General features: G+C 41.6%; 1 protein-coding gene across 1 annotated transcript in view; it reads left to right on the forward strand.

Moving 5' to 3' along the window:
• Nucleotides 1-530: 530 nt before the first annotated feature.
• LOC147671313 (ras GTPase-activating protein nGAP-like) overlaps nucleotides 531-24,337 on the forward strand; it is a 541,239-nt gene continuing 517,432 nt past the window's right edge. The window contains exon 1 of the mRNA XM_086948081.1: nucleotides 531-4,789. Coding sequence (XP_086804207.1) covers nucleotides 4,627-4,789 — 163 coding nt within the window. The 5' untranslated portion in view covers nucleotides 531-4,626. The remainder of the gene's footprint in view (nucleotides 4,790-24,337) is intronic.

Here is a 24,337-nt window from a genome sequence, read left to right on the forward strand (position 1 = left end):
AATATTATGCTGGATTTCCTTTAACTCAGAATCTAACACACCCCGGAAAGTAGGCATTTTTGAAACTGTTTGTTCATGCTTGCACACAAAAACATACTCTTGACCACACTTCCGACATTGCTGGAAGTAGTGGATTGAGTTAAAACAGCAGATTATAAAGTTATACACACAACTTCTGACAGAGACTCTCTGGCTGCTTTCGCTTAAATGTAGGGCTCCTGCTAATCCAGCCAAGGCTTGAGCAAAGTCGTCCTTGTGAACCACTCCTACTGCATTGAGTTGGACCTCGTTCTCGATCAATCCTGTCTTCAATAAACCTCCCCTCTTAACCAAACCCATCCTCTCTCACTACCTCCTTCTCAAACCAAGCCTCTACTCTCAAACTAAGCATCCCTTTTGAAACCAATACTTGTCTTACAAACCAAGTCTCTCCTCCCGAGCAACTTCCTCTATCGGAAACCAACTCTTTCACTCCGCATGAAGCCTCCCATTGTGCTAATCATGTCTCCCCTCTCTACCCAAGACTTACATTGTAATCCAACCTTTCAGCTGTTCCGAACCAACCAACTTGCCTTGAACAAACCTCTCATATTAAGCCAAATGTGTCACCTTTAACCAAAAATATTCCATCTTAAACCAAATTTATCATCTTTAGCAAAGCCTCCCTTCTTGACCCCAGCCTCCCATCACAAACCAAGCTCATCTTGCAAGAAGCTTTGCATCTTGAGTTGCGCCCCTTCCTACAACCAAGTCCTCACTGAACTAGGTTTGTCAATTTCTCGATTTGAGCAAAGCCTACCATCTGGAACCCAACTTCTCATCTGTGCGGTCTTGGACTCAGCTACCCCTGAATCAGTCTTTCTCTCTTCAACCACAACTCTAATTACAACCGAGCTTCTCATCGTGCAGCAAGGCACTGAGCATGCACTAGGATTCACCATAATCTGACAATCTTGCCTCTTATACCAGTTTTCATCTGGCCCAGGCAGCATAGACGATGTTGAGTATGGAGTGTGCTTTCTAAGCCTATAGGAACCTATAGCATGTGGTTGATATTGAGATTAAAACACCTAACTAATTCCACCCCGTAGCCCAATGGACTGACCATTTCTTGTGCTTGGAGTTGTGGCAGACATGATTTGGAATCCAGCCGTTTTTGTCACGAGTCTAATGATAACCTTGTTACCTTGAACTAATGTGACTAAAGGGCTATGGTGTGTGATTGCCTGTTATCTAATGAGTGAATTAATTAAATAGAACATATAAAGTGCACTTCTACACTAATATTAGACATTACCTGTGACCACAAAACCTCAGAGGCCCAGGCTCAAGCCATTTCCAGAGATTATTCATCAACAGACACTAGCTATCTCCTGGTGCCATCAACAAGCTGCAGTAACATCGGGAAGTATCCTTCGCGCCAAGCTGCTGAATCAGCAACCAGCCCATCCTTTGTGACCAGTAATCACCCAGGACTGCCCAAAAGCAGGTGAAGGTATCATCTAAATTCATCATCTGCCAGATCGTTTTTTCCAGTAAGCCACTGGAACTATTCATCACATGGGAACATGTTTTTACTAGAGAAACGCAAAAAAATAACTATACGCATCTATCACCTGCAGCCAGATATCTAAGGGCACACTATTACTTGAGACCAACCATAATCAACTACCCACCATCACCAGGTGCCACCCATCTCCTAGCCCTGTTTCGCCCCTGAGACCATCTGAACCTACTCTTCTCCCCGGGACGTCTAGTCACAAAGACCCACCATCAGCAGGGTCCAGTATCACATGAGACTACCTGTCATTTGACAAAGTTCGAGATTCCGACCTGAGATCTATGTCCATTCAAGACCATCAATCATCTGAGACCGTCTTTCTCCAGGGCCAGCTGGGCAGTGTTTGCATCAGACAACACAATCATACCCCAGATTATACATCCCCTGACCTCAACTATCACCAAGTCCTTCTTTAACATAAGATCAACTAGAAACTCAATCTGTTCCTATTGCCAAGACCCTATCTCACACAGAACCTACCCCAAACTACTTTTGATAAGAATCCTGATTACACAAGAATAACCAATCCACCACAGGCACCCTTCATTGCCAAGAATTCATATTCACAAAACATTTCAAACTTGCTTCCAGAGAGCACAAAGAATAAGCCCACTCTTACCATCACCAGAAATGTGCTGCCCAACTAAAAATGTTACTTAGCCTGCTCCTGACCCAAGCTAGCTCTCATCTGAGACTCACACTTGCATAAGACTAGACTTCACATGCTTGTGAACATTTACTAACATCAATCACACCCTGGGTTGGTTGTCACCATTCCGACACATTCTCTGCTCAGATAAACCATTACACCAAGCTAACCATCTCCAGGACCTGGCCCTAAGCCAGGTTTAACATTCACCCACCAGTAGGTGAGTTGCTTAAACCAACAATCACCTGAATAAATTCAACACTTGCCTTAGGAACACATTTAGGTCTGCTTAGCTCCTGAAACAGAAGCCGGAGCAGTATTTCCTGATACACCATTGGAGCAGTTAGTTTCTCAAAACTACCTCTGGAGCAGTGAATCACCCAAACCACCCCCTGGCGCAGTCAAGTACTTGAAACAGAATCCTTACCTGAGGCCAAACATAACTGAGATCAATCACTGCATGAAAGCAGTCACCTGAAACAAACTTCTGGAGATTTTAAGTACCTGAATTCAAGCAACCATCACCCTAGGCCTTACATTATGTCAACCTAGTCACCGCTTGACTCTGGAACAAGTCTTTCACAGGAGAACTTTCCAGTCTCCGGGCAGACCATCAATCATGCCAATCCATCACCCAGGACTAACCAACAGCATAAACACTTGTCTTTCTGAAACCTGAAACAAAGCACCATCTGCCAGAGAACAACCTTTGCTTGATGCCAAAGATCGTGTGAGGCAGGGAAGAGACCAGATTGAATTTACCAGCTAGAGTGTGAGGCAAGAACGGGTGTGAAAGGGAGCAGACCTGGGGCAGACTCGAAGCCAGTGAACTTTGTGCTCCTTCGGGTCTTGATCTGCACGTTCCCTACACTCTGCTCATGGAGCAATGACAATCACTGCAGACAGCATCCTATACATGACAGGAACCAGCTCTTTGGGGGTGCCATAAAAAAGCAACCAGTTCTCTCATCCTCTGCATCAACTTTGGCAGCACAGAGAGAACATACTGTTCATTTACTCATGAAAAGAGAGGGAGCGGGAGACTGCAAAGAGACAAAATAGTTTCCCACTCACTATTCCCCCCCAAAGTAAGAGTGTGATTGTCTACCAGAGTAGACAAAGCGGGGAACCCTCTGGCAGCAATGCTAAGGGCGGAGTCCACTCCTCGAGTATGCCCACAGCCACCTCCGAGCCCCTTTGGGGACAGAAGAAAGAGGACAGATCCATGCTCAGCGTATGATTTATAGTGCCTACTCCCCAGAGAAGAAGGTGTGTTAGGTTGAGAGAAAGCATTCCCTCGGCTAGGCGCGGGAGGTTGATGGGAAGATAGCAAGAGGCGCACCAATGGACTAACCTGAATCTCATGGACTAGGAGAAGCGGGTGGCAATCACTGAATAATAGGAAGAGTTCACGGGTAGGGTGATGATGGTTGACTCACTCATGCCGCTGCCCTGGAAGTCAGATGTGAAAAAGAAGCTCCACTTTGGATTAAAGACATGACATTAAATACCACAGGCAGCTCCAGAGAGCACCCACAGGACATTGTCTTTGTTGGTTGTGCAAATGACTATCTTCGGGCTATTGAAACTCTCAGTTTGATGTCAGTGGGACAGTAAATGTCAGCAACTAGTGGCCACAGGATTGGGTTGGTGGCCTGTTCATTTAGATGCCACATGCCAAAGGTGAGGGTGACTCCGTGCTGAAGTCACTGCTCGTCATTAAAATCTGTGCGAGTTGCAGAGCCTATCCATGAAGTTCTCCCAAGTGCATTTTATGGGTGTGAAGGACTTGATATCGAGACACAAACGAACCCTCAGATGTAGTTTGAAAAGCCTGCTGGCCTTTTCTGTGTAGAAATTGGCGTAGGTGAGTACTCTATCGGTGTCAGTGGTAGTACAGTTAGGAAGTAAAACGATTATTGAGCATCTCAAATAAGTTTCATCACTCATTTGATGTAAGTTATGCACTTTTTCTAAACTCACAGATCTTGTTCATTCCACTCACTTGCTGAGCAAGTGTCTTCAAGCCTTGAACTGAAACATCACAGACCCCTTCAGAACTTGTGCTTATCCCTTGACATCTCATGTGACCTGAACATTGAAAACCTGCGCTTTTCCCTTAACATCTCATACCACATGATCCTTCCATCTCTGTGCACAGAAAGAGTGTCTGTTGTCACATTCTCCATTAGAACCTGCCAGTTCAGAGCTCTCCGGAGGAAGAGGCCCCTTCGGCTGACTTCTCTTGACCTTCCTGTGGATCCTTACATTGTTGTGAAGGGACCTTTGGAACTTGAAGATGCTCTTTCTTGACAGAAAATGCCTTGATTTTGGGAGGAACCTTTAGGACGGCTAACTTGGTCTCCCTTGAGTGGACTGCCTGTCTGGTCTGGGATCAGGCGTGCAAGGACGGCGCATGCTGGCTCGCATTTTCGAGTGTAAACCCTGGCAGAGGGCCTACTGGCCTTGGTGTGCTGGTGTGGGTCTAGAATGCCCATGCTTTGCCAAACTCTGGCAGCTCATCTGCTCCTCGCCTCCCTATGAGCTGCTGCAGACGGAGGACATAGAGCTGGAAGCAGGTAAGCAAGCTTTGCTCAAACTCACATATTTCAGGGTTGGCAGGGTCAGTGCTCTTTGACCTGAGGTTATCAAAGGACTATGGGGAGGTGTAGTCTTCGGATCATTGAGACCTGAGATTGACATGAGTCTTGGAGGCCTCCTATCCGAGGGTTCCTCAACCATGCGGTTGTGAGGGTCTAGTATGGAAAGACCGTCTGAGGGCCTTTGAGAGAAAGTGTGAACTATAGGGTAGAATTATGGTGTGAGGATCTTCTAGTCTGGAGATGTGCTTGGGTGTAGACTCTGAAAAGCAGCAGTCTGAGGACCTTTGCGAGCAAGTGTGAACTGTAGGGTAGAACTCTGGTGTGAGGATCTTCTAGTCAAGAGGGATGCAGATTAAGCAGATTAAGGCTAGTCCCACACTGATATTATTTAGAAAACAAATGAAAACCTTTTTAACCAATAGGCTTCCCACCAGTTCTTTGCGTACCCTTCCAGCTCATAGCGCCGAGACACTTATGGGTATTTGTGCGTTCTACAAGTTGTTAAAATAAATAAATAAATAAAATAAAATAAATGCATGGGTGTAAATTGTGAAGAAGATGCAGTCTAAGGGCATCATAATGTGAATATAGCTTGAATCTGAACATTAGTGACTTAATGCGAGTCTCGGATAAAGGTTGTTTGTTGGCTGCAGACAGCTGATGTTAGCCTGGGTGTCAGACTGAGATGCAAACTGCTGGTTCGTTATCTGAAGTTACTGTGGTGGTAGGCTGGAGGTAACTCGCCGGGTGATGACCATGGAGATATGAGGTGCTGGGAACAGTGTGTTTGAAAAGGGGTAGAATTCGTGTTTTGGTATACATGCTCATTATGGAAGTGGTCTTGGCATAAGGGACGTTTACGGGACATTTACGTACGAAGGGGCTGTAAACAGTGGTTAGTTGATGCATAGTGGGGAGACTGGGCAAGAGCTGTAAGTATTGGGCAGAAGCTTTGACTAGCAGGTAATGGAGCTGTAGAAACTGAGAAGCTCTAAAGAATGGCGGGGCAGTAAATACTGTAAACAGTAGATATAAAATGGAAACACTGAGGAGGAAGAGTTACCATTGTGGAGGTACTGTGCGTATTACATAGGGACTGTAAACTTTTGGGATGGGGCTTTGACCAATAGGAAGTCATGCACTCGATTGTGAGTAGCTGTAAAGATCTGTGAGTATGTAAAGTAAGCACGGACTATGGGATTGTAAAACACTGAGGAGCGACTGTAAACATTTGGGATAAAATATGTGACCTGAAGGAGTTGTGCTGTCTTAGATTGGTGGGCGGTAAATATTGCTGTGGACAGTAAGCACCGGGAAGTGCTGAGTATACATTGGGGAGGCTTCGCGACTAAAGGGGAGTGTACTGTAGAAATGGAGACACTGCAAACATTGACGGGCCATATATCTTGGGTAAGGCACTAAATATCGAAGAAGGGTTTGTTACCACAGAGGAGGGACTCTAAACATCAGGGAGATGTTAAACTTATTACAAAGGGGGCTTTAAACATTTGGGATAGTGTGTAGGCCAATAAGGAGGGATGCTAAAGGTGTCGAAAAACACTCAGAAGCTGGAAAGATTGATGGGACAGTGCATATTTGCTCAAGTCAGTAGACAAAAAATTGTTACCCGTGAACAATGTCAGGACACATTTAGGAACGGGGGGAATAAGGGGGACTGAACATATCACAGGCAAACTGTAAACATTTAGGAAAGGACCGTGATCTGTATGGAGTAGTACTGTATGAAGTGAAAAGCTGTAAACATTGATGGGCTGTAAATATTGGGTAAGGATAGTTAATATAGACGGGATTGTAATCACTGAGAAGGATTGGAGAGAAACTGCATCGACTATAGAAGACCTGTACGCATTTGGGATACGGAGAAGTACTGTTGAATCTTATAAACTGTAAAGATTATGGAGTTAGCTATGTTAGGTGGGGTAGTAAGCAGTGACGGCTGAAATTTAAATAGAAAAGGTGCTACCAGTTGTGAGGGAGGTTCTTCTCACTTAGGGTGGCTGTAAACATTGAGAAGGGGCTGTGAACATTACAGAGAGGATGTAAACCTTGGAGAGGGACAGAGAGGGATGCAAGGGGTGGACATGTGGCCTAATGGCCAGAGCTGCCGGCTGCTTTGGTGATGGGGAACCAGAGTCCTGGCATTCTGGACAAATCATTTAATCCCCCTTGTCTAAAAAAACGAAAGAAATAAATTTGAATCTGACCTTCAATAGGGCCTTTTGGTGCTTATGTAAAGCACTTAAAGGCCTTGGGTTAAGTTAATGCTATATAAATAAAACTGCAAAAAAACAATTATTGAAGATGAAAATAAAAACATTATTGGGCTCTAAAGATTGTGGAGAACATTTTTCAAAACTCAGAGCCCAATTCACAAAGGCAAATGGATGCAGAAATGTACAAATGTTAAAATGTACTCAGATTCCCATTTAAATACACATGAAGAGATTTACTAATGTTTACATTTACCCTTAGGTGCAAGTCTATACTTTTTTTGCTATTCACCATGTCTGAGTGTAGATTTACACTTCAGTGCAGACTTGCACGTCTCCACCCTCTTGGATCACAAGGTAGAGACATCTAAGACCTAATGTATTCGTGTAACGATATTAATAGTAACTTGTCACACCTAGGCAGAGCTCTATGCCACCAGGGCGAGGATCTCCGTATGGTAAAAAGTAGAGAAAAATAATAAAGTTCAGCAATTCTTTATAAAAATATTTGTTATTTTAAAGTATTATGTTATGTTAATACAGCTTACTATATACTGCGAATCACCTCCGAAGAGGTATGTTGGCGCTGACAATAGACACAGGCAAAACCTAGAGCAGAGTTTCAAAATCAGACTGTTTTAAGCAGTTTCCTGAATTTGATGTAATCATGACAGATGCGAATATGGTAGGCAAGAAATTCCAATAACACGGGACGAGGTAAGAAAAAGACCTGCCCCGCATCTAGTCAACGATAAGCAGGGCTTTGTCAATAGAGTGCAGTAATAGTTCAATTTCTGATGTAGGCAGCTAGGGTTGTGTCCTGTTATTGACTTACGAGTGAAGCAGCAGATTTTAAAAATTCATTTTCTCAATAGGTAGCCAATGGGAGGCTTTCAGTAGAGGGGCAGCCGAAGAGCAGGAAGGAAGGTTACACACTATTTGCATGGCAGTGTTTTGAACCACCTGCAATTTGGACATTAAGATCTCATTGGCCGATGCAAGTAGAGCATTGCTGTAGTCCAATTTGCTACTAATCAACGCCTGAACAATGGTTTTCCTAACGGAGAGGGGAAGAGAGGTAAAAGCTTTTTTCAACAGACTCATCCAGTTGAAGCAACTGCCACTAGTGTCAATGAACTGGTCTTTAATAGATATACTGATTTATTTTAAGGCCAATATTCTTTACTACCTGTTTGGATATAGGAGCGGGCCGAATTCTGTAGGCTATCATTTTTAGGTCCAAAGTTGCTGTGCCTTTCCAAGAAGCATGATCTCAATTTTCTTGGGATTTATTTGCAGACAGTTGGTTGCCATCCAGTCTGCAATAGGTATCATGCCGTTTGAGAACTAGTGTCAGATGCTCTCCGGGTCTTCCCTGAAGGAGATAACAAGCTGAGTATCCTATCATCAGCGTATGATATAAATTCCAATCCAAAGAATGTGACGATTTGAGCTAGGGGGACCACATAGATGTTAAATAGCGTGAACCTTCTCAATCGACATAATGAGAGACTTGAAGTTGTCCAGCCATATAGTCTGAGATCCATTTCTTAAGAATTCCTGGAACCTCTGGAGGTTTGTACCAAAGATGCTAATCTCATGCAACCTTTAAATCGGCCTTGTGTGTGACACAGTATCAAAGGCAACGGATAGCTCTAGTAACACCAGTATTGATGGAATACCTTTTTTCAGAGAGAGTCTGATGGAATCAGTCACTGCAACCAAGGCAGTCTTGGTTCTAAAGGAGGGCTTGAACCCAGAGAGAGATTGGTCCAGTGTCTGATTTTCTTCAAGATAGGCTGCAAGTTGGGTGTTTATCAAACCTTCCAGTCATTTGCCCAGGAGCGGGAGCAACAAAATAGGATGATATTTGCTAGATTGCTAGGGTCAACATTGGACTTGTAATAAAAACGTAAGCTCATTTAAGATTATTATTAACCTAGAACTAATAACACGTTACAGCACATCTACTCATCAAAATTAATGTGTTATTAAATTAAGTATGTTAATTTAATATAGACATTATTTTTTAGCTGAAATGAAAAAAAGACACCCTCAATAGTATTATCATATTTAATTCTGGAGAAGGACGTCTCTGCACACAGGATTGTGAAATGCGTTTTGTAGCCTTGTAAACATACTATAAAATGTAGTTTGTGAATCGAGGTCCGAGAATGGACTCATTGAGGATGTTCAGTACACATTGAAGTGTGACTGGAAGCATTAGCAGTGAGCTGTAAAGAGGGAGTAGTGTAATTATTCAAGGGAGGCGAACACTGAGGAATTTGTTTTACACAAAGAAACAAAGCACTGTGAACATAAAATAGAAGGGGTTTCAAGAAGATTTTGAGATAAGAGCAGTTTGTATACATGTGTGCATATTCCCCTGCAACAGTGGTGAGGTGGTACAGCTACCCAGGACATCAGTGCATCCTGGGCATTGTGCTGATCTCTCTACAGACAGCATAAGGGATACAGTCGTTTGTGCTATGAAACCTAGGCTGACATCACCACTGCAGGTGAAAGGGCATTGCCCTTAGTAAGCAAGGCAACATTTTGATCAATGTTGCCACCTTCTTCCTTTGGTAATATGGGCATATTCCATGCTTCTAAAGGTATCCGGTGCTCTCTTTCCGATGGTGTCCTAGGCAACTGTCTAGTATAGCCTTAATGTAGGCTGGACTGGGTCATTATGAATGGCAGACTGTAGGATCAAGGTTGCAAAGATTTCACAAGGCAGCAAGGATGATGTAGATTAGGTTTTATTGAGATCCAAGAATCAGAAACTCCATCCAACTCCAAAGGCAGGCAGCTGTCTAATAAATCAATCTTAATAACTGCATCCCGTACCTTGCCCTACTCCCATCAAAGCCAACAATGATTTCAATAGTTGATTGGAATCCTATCCTTCCTAAGAAAGAATTTTCTCATCGTGCTGAATACAACAAGAAAGCCTGGTATACTCTTGAGCTCAGAGTGCTCAAGCAATCTTGCAAGCAGTCCGAACGGAAATGGATGAAGGATTTCTCCGATTCTAGTAAGGCGGACTATAGAGTTGCACTTAGGTTGTACAAGAACAAAATAAAAGCGGCTCAATCCAGTTACTACCAGGAAAAGATTGGGTTGGCCTCTAATTCTCCGAGGGAAATTGTTAAAATCTTTAAATCCCTTATTACCCCTCCTAGTTCTTTCCCTGACCCAACGAATGCGCAAAAGCGCTGTGACGAGATTGCGAATTTTTTTGCCTCTAAGGTCGCTAATATCTATTCGCTATTTCCACAGCTGGAGGTTGATGTACAACCCTCTCCTCCTCTCCCATATGCCAGGCTGGAGATTTTTACCCCCCTCTCCTTATCCGATGCATTGTGCCTCCTAGGAAATCTTAAGTCCGGATCCCCGGCCGATGTCGCGCCCCCTTCGATTCTTAAATCTGTCACAGAGATTGTTTCCCCAGTTATTCGGGATGTAATTAACTCTTCGTTTGCGGACGGAGTGGTTCCTCCACTTTGGAAGCAAGCAAGAATTAAGGCACTTTAAAAAAAGCCAAATTTAGATCCGGAGGATAGGGCTAGCTATCGCCCAATCTCTTGATTGCCAGGCATCAGCAAACTGTCTGAAAAACATGTAAACTCTATACTGGCTGCCTATGTTAAGAATAATAATGCTCTACACCCCACTCAGACGGGATTTCGTAGTAGGCAGGTCACGGAGACGGCCCTCATTGCTGTGATGGAAGAGGCGAGGAAAATTGTGGATACCGGAGGCTGCGCTGCTATTATTTTATTAGATCTCAGCGCAGCCTTCGATACGGTAAATCACCGCATCTTGATCCAAAGACTGAGGGATGTGGGAGTGGCGGGGACTGCCCTTAAGTGGCTGCAGTCTTTTCTCACTGGTAGATCCTTCATGGTCTTCGAAGAGGAAGCTCTCTCACAACAGACCCCCTACAGTATGGTGTCCCCCAGGGACCCTCTTTTATCCCCACAATGTTCAACATCTACATGCGGCCCCTGGCAGACATGGGCTTCCGTGGGGGGTCTAGCTAGTCATGTATACTGATGATACCCAGCTGGTGGTGTCGCTCTGCAAAAGTGACACGAGTGACAAGAATCTTACCTCATGTCTGACCAAAGTAGCAGAGTGGATGGATCTTTCCTTCCTCAAATTGAATGGATTCAAAACGGAAATCATGTTACTTGGACATGCAGCCCCCCTAACCTGGATCCGTGGTGGCCTAGTTGTCTCGGCCCACCCCCTTTGCCCAAGAAACAAATCAAGAGTTTGGGTGTATGGCTGGACTCCAATCTTAGTCTCTCCGTACAATCACGCAAAGTGGCCGCTACTTGCTATGGCCTGATCAGGCTGATGAGGAAGATTCTGCCACTCCTTCCCTTTGACGCTAGGCGGCTGCTGTTGCAGGCCCTCATTTTGTCAAGGCTTGATTACGCCAATGCGGTCTACTTGGGTGCTCCTCAAGGGACTATCAATGTCCTACAAGTGGTCCAGAATTGTGCTGCCCGACTTCTGATGAATGTCCAGAGGCGCACCTCAGCTAGGCCAGCCCTTTGGCAGTTTCACTGGCTTCCAGTGCAACAAAGAATTTGGTGCCATAATTGTGCCTGGCACAAGCTATTGGGTGGAAATGGTTCCTGGGCATGCCCTAACCAATAGGGTGAAAGTTTCAGAGGCCAACCCTACCAACTTTGGCATTGTCAAGATGCCGAAAGTCTTCAGCCCCACTAAATTTGGGTTCTGAGGACTGGGGGTGTGTGCAGAGTGTAATATGGTAATCCTATTGTCCTAATGTAACAAGTGTCCCCACAGGGGGGTAAGAGGCGCACTCTTAAATTAAACCTACTTCTTGCTATCTATTCAACCTATTTAGACAAGTGTGCTACACTATGAACATGTGTTGGCTCGACATGTATAAACCAAATTTGACCCGGAACAGGATTAACCTGCTCTAGTGTGCACTGTTCCTAATGAACCGAATGTTCACCAGTTTCAAACAATAGTCAATGTCAAATCACACTTATTATAATTACACCACAGCATCAGTTTGTTTTGTTCTGTTATTTACTTCTTGATTCAAAACATAATCATATAACTCTTATACATACAAATTCATAATCATTCGACATTCAAATGCTGTTTTCATTATTTACAGTGATTGTCCATATTATTTTTGCTCATATAGATTCACTCAACGAATTATTCTATTAGCTACTGAACCATGATTAGTTTCAGGCCCAATGCATTTCGGAACAGAGGTTCCTTCCTCAGGGGGTGTGTTCTGTAAATTAAAAAATTCAAATTACTCTACACATATAAACGTAAGTATATACATTGCATACATTCTTTGAAATGATGGGGTCTAGCATTGCAACTATCAAAAATGCATCTCTGATATATATACAAGGATATAATTCTCTCTCTAGACATTGTCTATCTGATCACCTGTTAGCTTACAGATTATATCGAGAAGAGCACAAGTAGGGGTGTAACATCATGAACAACCAGCTTACTAAATGATATCGCATAAAGTCCAAACACATCGTAGAGGCAGTACCAATCTAATAGTTATTAAACAAACACGGGGTGTCTCTAAATTGATATTTGTGTTATGAACATTCAGGCTGATGGACTTTTAGTGTACGGCTTATGGTTATCTGCCCAGTTTATTTTGTCCCCATAAACTATTAAATAGAGGTGCTTCTTATACTAATCAGCTAAAAACACTCCCTGTTCCATATATTCGTTTTGCTGTCCAAATATCTATTGCCTGGTGGTAAAGCTTACCTCAATGTTATAAAACGAAAATTCTTCCTTATAATTGTGGCCTCGAAGAATGTTCAACACTGGATGTATACATTCCCTGCAACTAAATTTATTGTGTCCGTTAGTCTACTATGCCTTTATAGTGTGACAGAAGAATTACGTTTCACTAGAGTTTAAACTTACTATAGGGTAAACGGCTCAGTTCGTAGTTATTGCCCCACAGCAGCGCAATTGGAAAGGCGTGTCTTCCGATATTGTTCCTCTTTACGTGCTAAGCAAATAAACGGGATACTTTTATACCCAAATCAACAATGCGTGGTGTTAACTAAACTATCTACCACCCTATTATTACAAGTCGCACTTACTTGTAAACTGCCTCACAGTATAGAACAATCGTCTCGGCTCGTTATTTGTTCTCAGCAGCGGTGCAGATGGAAAGGCGTGTCGTCAAGTTCTGCTCTTGTTTACTTCTAAGTGAATGAACGGGAACGGGATACTATTGTTACTTGATCCTGCATTACGTGGTATTTAATGAACTATCTGCCACCCTCAATATTAGCCGCACTTACTTTTAAACTGCCGCTATTTTTCTCTATCTACTCCGGACCATCCGACCTTGACGAGAAGTCTCTCCTACTGATTAGTGTTCGCGCCAAACATATTTGCCACGGACGTTGTGGATAGATGTCATGTGACTACGGAAAAGCTGGGATATGTAGTGAATCTCTGTTTCACTAGTGAGAGCCCTTTTTTTGAATTTTTTCAATAGCGTGAGGGCAACTTTATGTATAAACCTAGTTAAGGAGTTACCTAATTTATTCTCAACACTAAAACATTCTATTGCGATATACTATTAGTTCTATCTCTGCCCTGTTTAGAATTTCGACATAAAAATATTATCACATAGTGTCATGCTGGAAGCTCTTCAGGCTTAAATGCATACTATATTCCAACGTACACTAAACTTTACATGTGCTCAATAGTGACGAATATACACTAACATGTAAAATAATGCCATTGGAAATCATGTAAATGTATTCTCAAGCCAGAACCGTTAATGCACAGACATATCTGCATATGCAAATTTCTGTTGCTGGTGACTATGTAGCCCATAAACACTCAGATAAAGTTTATAAGGTGCAGAACACAACTTCTTCCTTAGTGTCCTTAGTGGAACAGTCAATTCATCAGATGTTATCGAAACCATATAATGTTCACATTGAAACAATGTTCTATATGTTAAACTAATAACATGGTGTCGCATGGTAATACATCATAATATTGCAAACAGTCAATGTAACCGTTGTTACTGTACATTCTGAACTACTTCCATAATTGCACATACTTGTACATGGTAACGTTGCAGACAATATGCCATACAGTCAATGTTACTAGAGTTACGGATCACTCTGTGTATATCCCTAAATTTCCCTCTATTTACAAAAAACAGCTCATATCCATCCTATCATTAAGACCTTTTGGCTGCATGGTCTGTAAAAACTCTATCCAAAACACCTCTCGCTGCAAAAGTTTTTGGGTATTATCAATTCCATCTAATTTAGTAACCACTTCCACTATTTGTGCCCGTAGTTGAGCTATTGTGTGTTTCTCTTCAGCCCAATGGGTGGCTACCCCTGATGTTGAGTTTTAAAGTCTTATAGTACTTTTGTGTTCTGTTAGTCTCAATTTGAATTTTCTCTCCGTTTTACCTATATAGGCTTTTCCCCATGAACATTTTAAACAGTACACTATGTTGGTGGTGTTACAGTCTGAAGTGTGCCTCAATTTAATGTTAGCCCCTGTAATAGGATGTGTAAGAGTTTTGCCAGTAATAATGTTATTGCAGTGTATGCAGTTATAACATTTTTGAGTTCCTTTGTACTCTACATTTTTAACCTTCCTGGATCCTGTATATATGAATTCTTGGAGATTTCTAGCCCTTGTATATGCAAACGTAGGTGGTTCTCTGAAGATGCCATTGAACTCAGGTTCGTTGACCAACAACTCCCATCTTTTCTTGATAATTTTCTTGATCTGAATAGATTTGTTGGAAAATTTAGAGACAAAAGTAGGGGTGTTGGAGCATCTTGTTGCTTTCTTCACAAAAAGTTCATCCCTCTCCTTCATTTGAATTCTAGCCATATTTTTCTGTAGTAATGTTTCTGGATAACCCCTATTGACAAATCTCTCCTTGAATTCTCTGAGTTTTTGTTCTGCGACTTCGGGGTCCGAACATATATTCTTTTTATCCTGGTGAACTGTGAATACGGAAGGTTTTCCACAAGACTCCTAGGATGAAAGCTGGAATGCATCAACGTACTGTTGCGGTCGGTTGGTTTAGTGAAGATTTCAGTGCTCAATTAATTTTTCTGTTCCTTAATGAGAACGTCCAAATAGTTGATTTTGTCTTGGCTGATAGAGAAGGTGAACTTAATTCTAGGTTCTCTATTGTTGAGTTCTCAATGAGTTGTATTAGCATTTCTTTAGGACGAGTCCAAATCAGAGCTGTACACTTCTATAGCGCATGCACAAGGAATGGAGGCCGTGGAATGGGCACTACTTAACCCCTTAAGTGCTGCTGACGGCCAATGGTCGTCAGCAGCGCTACCTCCCCAGTGCTGTGCACGACCATTGAACGTCCATTCAGCACTAGTTCTAATGGACAGCGCAGCACTGGGGAGGAATGTGTAATAGCAGCTATGAGGTTAAGATGGAATCAACACAAGAACACAATATTTTCTTATTGCAGCTTTTGTTTTTCTGTTTGCACAACAGTTATTTTCAGTGGAAGGAAGATTTTTTTGGTCAACTCACAGGTATTTCTATGGGTTTTTCCGGAGCACCTGCCTATGCCAATATCTACATGGCGAAGTTTGAGAATGATCACATTCTAACACACAAGGAATGGACAAAAGGCATAGCACAATATTGTCGATACATCGATGATATTTTTCTGATTTGGACTCGTCCTAAAGAAATGCTAATACAATTCATTGAGGAACTCAACAATAGAGAACCTAGAATTAAGTTCACCTTCTCTATCAGCCAAGACAAAATCAACTATTTGGATGTTCTCATTAAGAAACAGAAAAATAAATTGAGCACTGAAATCTTCACTAAACCAACCGACCGCAACAGTACGTTGATGCATTCCAGCTTTCATCCTAGGAGTCTTGTGGAAAACCTTCTGTATTCACAGTTCACCAGGATAAAAAGAATATGTTCGGACCCCGAAGTGGCAGAACAAAAACTCAGAGAATTCAAGGAGAGATTTGTCAATAGGGGTTATCCAGAAACATTACTACAGAAAAATATGGCTAGAATTCAAATGAAGGAGAGGGATGAACTTTTTGTGAAGAAAGCAACAAGATGCTCCAACACCCCTACTTTTGTCTCCAAATTTTCCAACAAATCTATTCAGATCAAGAAAATTATCAAGAAAAGATGGGAGTTGTTGGTCAACGAACCTGAGTTCAATGGCATCTTCAGAGAACCACCTACGTTTGCATATACAAGGTCTAGAAATCTCCAAGAACTCATATATACAGGATCCAGGAAGGTTAGAAATGTAGAGTACAAAGGAACTCAAAAATGTTATAACTGCATACACTGCAATAACATTATTACTGGCAAAACTCTTACACATCCTATTACAGGGGCTAACATTAAATTGAGGCACACTTCAGACTGTAACACCACCAACATAGTGTACTGTTTAAAATGTCCATGCGGAAAAGCCTATATAGGTAAAACGGAGAGAAAATTCAAATTGAGACTAACAGAACACAAAAGTACTATAAGACTTCAAAACTCAACATCAGGGGTAGCCACCCATTGGGCTGAAGAGAAACACACAATAGCTCAACTACGGGCACAAATAGTGGAAGTGGTTACTAAATTAGATGGAATTGATAATACCCAAAAACTTTTGCAGCGAGAGGTGTTTTGGATAGAGTTTTTACAGACCATGCAGCCAAAAGGTCTTAATGATAGGATGGATATGAGCTGTTTTTTGTAAATAGAGGGAAATTTAGGGATATACACAGAGTGATCAGTAACTCTAGTAACATTGACTGTATGGCATATTGTCTGCAACGTTACCATGTACAAGTATGTGCAATTATGGAAGTAGTTCAGAATGTACAGTAACAACGGTTACATTGACTGTTTGCAATATTATGATGTATTACCATGCGACACCATGTTATTAGTTTAACATATAGAACATTGTTTCAATGTGAACATTATATGGTTTCGATAACATCTGATGAATTGACTGTTCCACTAAGGACACTATGGAAGAAGTTGTGTTCGGCGCCTTGTAAACTTTATCTGAGTGTTTATGGGCTACAGAGTCACCAGCAACAGAAATTTGCAAATCATATATGTCTGTGCATTAACGGTTCTGGCTTGAGAATACATTTACATGATTTTCAATGGCATTATTTTACATGTTAGTGTATATTCGTCACTATTGAGCACATGTAAAGTTCAGTGTACGTTGGAATATGGTATGCATTTAAGCCTGAAGAGCCTCCAGCATGACACTATGTGATAATATTTTTATGTCGAAATTCTAAACAGGGCAGAGATAGAACTAATATTATATCGCAATAGAATGTTTTAGTGTTGAGAATAGATGAGGTAACTCCTTAACTATGTTTATACATAAAGTTGCCCTCACGCTATTGAACAAATTCAAAAAAAGGGCTCTCACTAGTGAAACAGAGATTCACTACATATCCCAGCTTTCCCGTAGTCACATGAAATCTATCCACAACGTCCGTGGCAAATATGTTTGGCGCAAACACTAATCAGTAGGAGAGACTTCTCGTCAAGGTCGGATGGTCCGGAGTACATAGAGAAAAATAGCGGCAGTTTAAAAGTAAGTGCGGCTAATATTGAGGGTGGCAGATAGTTCATTAAATATCACGTAATGCAGGATCAAGTAACAATAGTATCCCGTTCCCGTTCATTCACTTAGAAGTAAACAAGAGCAGAACTTGACGACACGCCTTTCCATCTGCACCGCTCCTGAGAACTAATAATGAGCCGAGACGATTGTTCTATACTGTGAGGCAGTTTACAAGTAAGTGCGACTTGTAATAAAAGGGTGGTAGATAGTTTAGTTAACACCACGCATTGTTGATTTGGGTATAAAAGTATCCTGTTTATTTGCTTAGCACGTAAAGAGGAACAATATCGGAAGACACGCCTTTCCAATTGCTCTGCTGTGGGGCATTAACTACGAACTGAGCCGTTTACCCTATAGTAAGTTTAAACTCTAGTGAAACGTAATTCTTCTGTCACACTATAAAGGCATAGTAGACTAACGGACACAATAAATTTAGTTGCAGGGAATGTATACATCCAGTGTTGAACATTCTTCGAGGCCACAATTATAAGGAAGAATTTTCGTTTTATAACATTGAGGTAAGCTTTACCACCAGGCAATAGATATTTGGACAGCAAAACGTATATGTGGAACAGGGAGTGTTTTTAGCTGATTAGTATAAGAAGCACCTCTATTTAATAGTTTATGGGGACAAAATAAACTGGGCAGATAACCATAAGCCGTACACTAAAAGTCCATCAGCCTGAATGTTCATAACACAAATATCAGTTTAGCGACACCCCGTGTTTGTTTAATAACTATTAGATTGGTACTGCCTGTACGATGTGTTTGGACTTTATGCGATATCATTTAGTAAGCTGGTTGTTCATGATGTTACACCCCTACTTGTGCTCTTCTCGATATAATCTGTAAGCTAACAGGTGATCAGATAGACAATGTCTAGAGAGAAAAGTATATCCTTGTATATATATCAGAGATGCATTTTTGATAGTTGCAATGCTAGACCCCGTAATTTCAAAGAATTTATGCAATGTATATACTTACGTTTATATGTGTAGAGTACTTTGAATTTTTTAATTTACAGAACACAGCCCCTGAGGAAGGAACCTCTGTTCCGAAATGCATTGGGCCTGAAACTAATCATGGTTCAGTAGCTAATAGAATAATTCGTTGAGTGAATCTATATGAGCAAAAATAATATGGACAATCACTGTAAATAATGAAAACAGCATTTGAATGTCGAATGATTATGAATTTGTATGTATAAGAGTTATATGATTATGTTTTGAATCAAGAAGTAAATAACAGAACAAAACAAAGTGATGCTGTGGTGTAATTATAATAAGTGTGATTTGACATTGACTATTGTTTGAAACTGGTGAACATTCGGTTCATTAGGAACAGTGCACACTAGAGCAGGTTAATCCTGTTCCGGGTCAAATCCTATTGTCCTCCCACATCTAATAACAAAATCCAATTTGAAGCATACTCTGTATCCCCAATAAACCATGAGACAGAAGTCTGGTAGACAAAAACAAGATTTTCCAGGAACCAGACAGTAGAGACACATATTGTTTTGGCATCCTGTTTCCATCTTTTGAAGTGCTTCCCAAATGTTCTATGTAAACCAATCAGACCTGCCAAGCTGGCTTTAACACTCGAAAAGGATTTAAAACTGTAATGTCAAAAAGCATGCTAATAGTAATTGGAGCCTGAGGGGCTGAGGGACAAAGGAAGGTCATTGCCCAGATGTCAGCGAATATTTGCCTGCGCCAGGGGCCCTCTTTGAGGTTAATCAAGATCCTGGGCTAAGCCTACTGGCAATCCTGTCAAGCCAATACCAACACCTCCCTACACTTAAGACCTTTGTCTGGCTCTGGGAGCAGTTTTCACACCTCACCGAGGTTGCCTGGTGACAGTTGAAGCTCAAGCAAATAGGCCTTTAGAGGCTTTAGGCAGGGAAAATGTAATGTGCTAAAAATAATTCTAAAAACACATTGAATTTGATTTTATTAACTATTAATAAGTTGGAAAATTATTTTTCTAGATATTCCCATTGCCGAGATACAGTATTAGTTTTGCATCCCCTTGTTTTCCTAGGGAACAGACAGTTTTGCTACAAAGAAAATAGTTTCTGGGACCGTTTTCACTGTATGGACATTATTAACACTATATCAACATGACCTATTTTAATGTCCATGCACCCAGCCTTATGGGTAATAAAGCCTGCATAGGGTGACATAAATATTTTAAAAGTAGGGTTTGATCTGTCAAAAGGGTTTATTTTGACAAGTCGAATTGCAGTTTTTACAATGCTACAGAAAGGCTACCCTGGTTGGTCTCAAGCCATGTTTTACACTTTCATTGTGGTAGATGGCACAATTGGTGCTGCAGTCCACTAGTGACATTTAACTTACAGGCCCTGAGTACATATTGTACCAGATACTAGAGACTTGTAGGTAAGTTAAACATACCAATTAGGTATAGGCCAATTCAATCTTGTTTACAGGGGGAGCACAGGCACTTTACTACTCATTAGCAGGGGTAAAGTGCATAGAGTTCTAAAACCAGCAAAAATATAGCTTCCAGCAAAAGGCAAAAAAACAGGGTAACCACGCAGAAAAGGTGAATTTGCTAAAACAACCCCTTCCAATTAATATCTTGAAGGCTGCCTATTGGAATGATATCCATGGGTCTATAAGCCTAAAAGAAAGGCTTCTTAAGCTACTGGCACAGGAAAAAGGGAAAAGAGAGAAAAGAAACCTGGTGGTGTAATCAGTGAAAGTCCTCATTAAGAGGACGGAATCCCATCACTCACCATGGTGACATGCTTCATCATCTGGGATTTCATCTTAGTTGCAACCTAGTGCAACTAAGGGCTACAACCCCCTCTCTGAGCGGGAGGAGCTCAGTGATGTTTTTTATAATGGTTAGGTTTTGCTACAATCCAACAGATGTGAAGAATAGAAATTTCTGAGAGTGGTGGGTGCAGTGAAAAAATTGTGAATGGTGATGTGCTCGCTAAAATTGGTTGTCAATAGAGAAAAAACTTTATTCATAAACTATTGGTCACCAAATTAAAAGCAGTGCAAATGCAGTTTTGAAATAATAAGCACATAAGTCCAGAATCAGGGTCTACATGTTTCAGCCATTTTAGATTGAATGTAATCTTGGCCTTCCTTAGGACCTATATAATTATGCTACTGCGTGTGTGGAGCGTGAGTATAAAAAATCATAAAAATTTGGTTGGACCAATTATAACCTACGGACCTGACATCTAGGTACTCCGTGTATTATGGTGCAATGATGACACCTAGAGAAAAAGAAAAAAGAAAACTCACACCAACAGAAAATCAAAACTACTTCCAAATACTACATTTCAACGTGGGTCTAATGAGACCCCTCATTAATGTTACCTGAGTATTATACTTGTAATAGTTTTGATGGTCTCATGCTTACCTATAATTAGGCTTTCCTGTTTTCAGTTTCTATTTTTGGTAAATTCTGGTGGGGTTTTTTCAGTGTTTTCAATATCTTAAAAAACAGTTGTTGTCAGTGGTTACAAATTTTCGCACCACTAAAAACAACAGAAAACGTGTTTTCCTGTGTTTATGGAACGTTTTGCTTTTATTATTGCTTGCTTTCTGCACTGAAAGAACATGGTATATAGACAGTGAACTTATAGTGTATATGAGGTCCAAATAGATTTTTGCAAATTAATCTTATTGTAGTACACCATACAATACTTCTTCAGTGAGTCTTTGGGTCATGTGCGCTTGCTCTTTCCTTCCCATGTAATCTTCTGTGAAAAGGCCCTCTTAGTATTCATAGCCACTTGGGCTGAGAACCATCAGCTAAGGGACACAGTTGGGATGACTCTTTCATTGATGCCACATAAAGCACGAAATGATAAATATTTGCATTTTAGTTCCTGTGCATAAGAAAACAGTGCACCAGAATGGACTAAAAAGTCAATAGCATCCCTCATTAACTCTGAAGATGATAAAGATACTTTTAGCACACCATCTAACAAGTGGCAAGGATCTCCTACAGGGAATCACTTCAGCTCGGGTATCAATTTTGACAGGTCATCACACAACTTTTTTATATACGTAGCTGAATCACTGCAAATACAAACAATATCACTCAATCTTTGTAGAACTTGGAAAGAACCTTTTTTGCAGAGCATTACAAGTGACACTGAGTTCAATGCTTTCCAAAAGTCTAGCGTCATGTTTTCACCACTATCCCATATGCTTGGTGATATATATATATATATATACTTGTCACTATACCTTGCATTGAATGTTTAAAGCCTGAGGTGTTAGCAATTCACCTACTATCAATATCGACCCACTATATTTTTATGAAACCAGTCATTTTGCCTATGGTTAAAGAATCAAATGCAGCCAAAATATCAAATATGAGTTTGATGTTTTCTGATTCTCTACTGTTTATAAAATAATGAAACTAGACTAAAACTAAACCCTACATCTTTAGACCAAATGCCACAGAACTGAAAAAAGTAAAAGGAAGAAGAAACAATATTTTAGTGGCATCCCTAAAGAACAAAACTCAAGCAGAATAATGTTAGCCAGTCTTCCTAACTGCTAGCTTGTGTAACAAAGTTACATTGTATTGACACCTTCAGGAAGAAATAAATGACTCTTTCACTCTCTTTTTCCTTTCTTTGAATGGCATTTAGTTTCTGGTTGTGCAGGTGTTTTTTCAGTGTTTATATGTTTTCACTGGTAAGGGCTATTTATCTTTCAGTGGGGTTTTTTCAGTTATTATAGGTTTAAACCTAAAACCCCACAGCCTACCTATAATGCATGGAAAAATTGCCCCTCCTTCCCTGGCAACTGCTCAGGAAATTAGGTCCCGCTCTAGGGAACAAAAACAAGAACAGAACTAGGTAATGACCAAACATAGGCCAGCCACAGTCTATGTAGCCTATGCTGCCAGTTCAAATTTATCAGGAGACCGAACGTTTGTGCAGTGCTCGACATAACACTAGTATGATGTGGAAATAGAAATAAAAGCTGTAATGTCTAGCCTATACCAAAGTGTGCAAGAGTTGCATACCTTGATAGGGCACTAATTAAAAAGAGAATGAGAACAGGGACCACCTTCTGATTAGGTTAAGAGCGAAAAACGGGAAACTCGCTGTTTGACCGTCAACCGCTGTGGCAAGCATGCTGCGGTAAAAACGCAAATAAGCTCGTCTGTGTCTAAGAACCAGAAATCTACAGGTAAAGTTGAAAAGAGGCACTCAGTAGCAGTGCTCGTACAAGGTGCTTACCTGTCCGTCGGTACCCCATGCCACGACTGAGCCGTTTATGGTGGTACCCGACGGAGGTGCAGATGCTTTATTTATACATAAAAGGTGCACCGGTGTTGCTCGTTTACTGAGATTTGTCTTATTGTTGTTGTTGTTTAAGTTGTATTTGGGGAATAAATCCATGTGTCGGCCTTAGACCCTCAATCTCTTGTTTTGTTGTTGTTGCCTATTGGAATGACCAACTAATCAATGTATGTCCCTTTCCAAGGAATGATTAGAATCTTGCCTGCCAGAAACCCAAACTCCTTAATTTAGGTCCCCTTCAGAAGCCTGCCTACTAGAATCACCAACCAGTTAAGGTTGCCTTCCAGTGATTGAAAAGAAGCCTGTCTGCTAGAATGCTCAACTAGCCAGTTTAGCACCCTTTCCAGGGAATGACTAGAAGAGTGCCTATTAGAATTTTCAGCTAGCCACTTTAGCAGGGGCGGCTCATCCGCAATGGCAGAGGAGCATCGCCCAGCTCATCAGAGATCAGTGGCAGTAAAAGAAAAATAAAATGATAATGAAACAGTATCATTTTATTTTTCTTTGACTGGATGTGACATGCGTGGAGGGTGGGGCGGACCAGGCCATGACAGGCAGGTGGTGGCACTTAGAAGTGTGCATGTATGTTTGGCCGGCCGTACTAAGCCGGCCAAACATACATGCGCTCTTCTATTTCTCCGACCCTGCTGTGAATGCGGCTGTGTTCACAGCCGGGTTAGGCTCACAGGCAGTGTCTGTGCGGCAGGGCAGGCCATTCGGACCAATCCAGACACTGCTCTCCCAGCAAAGCAGCGACTGGATTGGCTGAGCAGCCTCTGCCTTCCCAGAGCTCCGAGGCAGGAGGCAGCCGTTGGTGTCGGAGGCAGTGGGGGAAAGATAAGTTTAAAAAACATATTTTTCCTCCCACTTCCCCTCCCTCGCACCCCACCTTCCTGATTTGGCTGCCGAAACTGCACTTTAGGTCTCCTTCCAGGGAATGACTAAAGGACAGGCTACAAGAATCCTAAAGAAAAGAGTTTTGGACTTCTTCCAGGGAATCGCTAGGAGGCTGCCTGTTAAAATCCCCAACTAACCAGTTTACGTCACCTTCCACTGAATGACTAGAAGACTTCCTGTTAGACTCTGAAACCTAACATTGTAGGATTCTCTCTAGGGAATGGCTAGAAGGCTGCCGGATAAAATCATGGAAACCAGGAAATGACTCGGGGTTTGTCTGTCAGAATCAGCAACTAACTAGTTCAGCCCCCCCTTCCAGTGACTGACCCGAAGACTGCCTGGTAGAGTCAACTAACCAGTTTCGGACCCCTTCTGTGGAAAGACTAGAAAACTGCCTC

This window comes from Lissotriton vulgaris, unplaced genomic scaffold (genome assembly GCF_964263255.1).
Source record: "Lissotriton vulgaris unplaced genomic scaffold, aLisVul1.2 SCAFFOLD_758, whole genome shotgun sequence".
NCBI lineage: Eukaryota > Metazoa > Chordata > Amphibia > Caudata > Salamandridae > Lissotriton > Lissotriton vulgaris.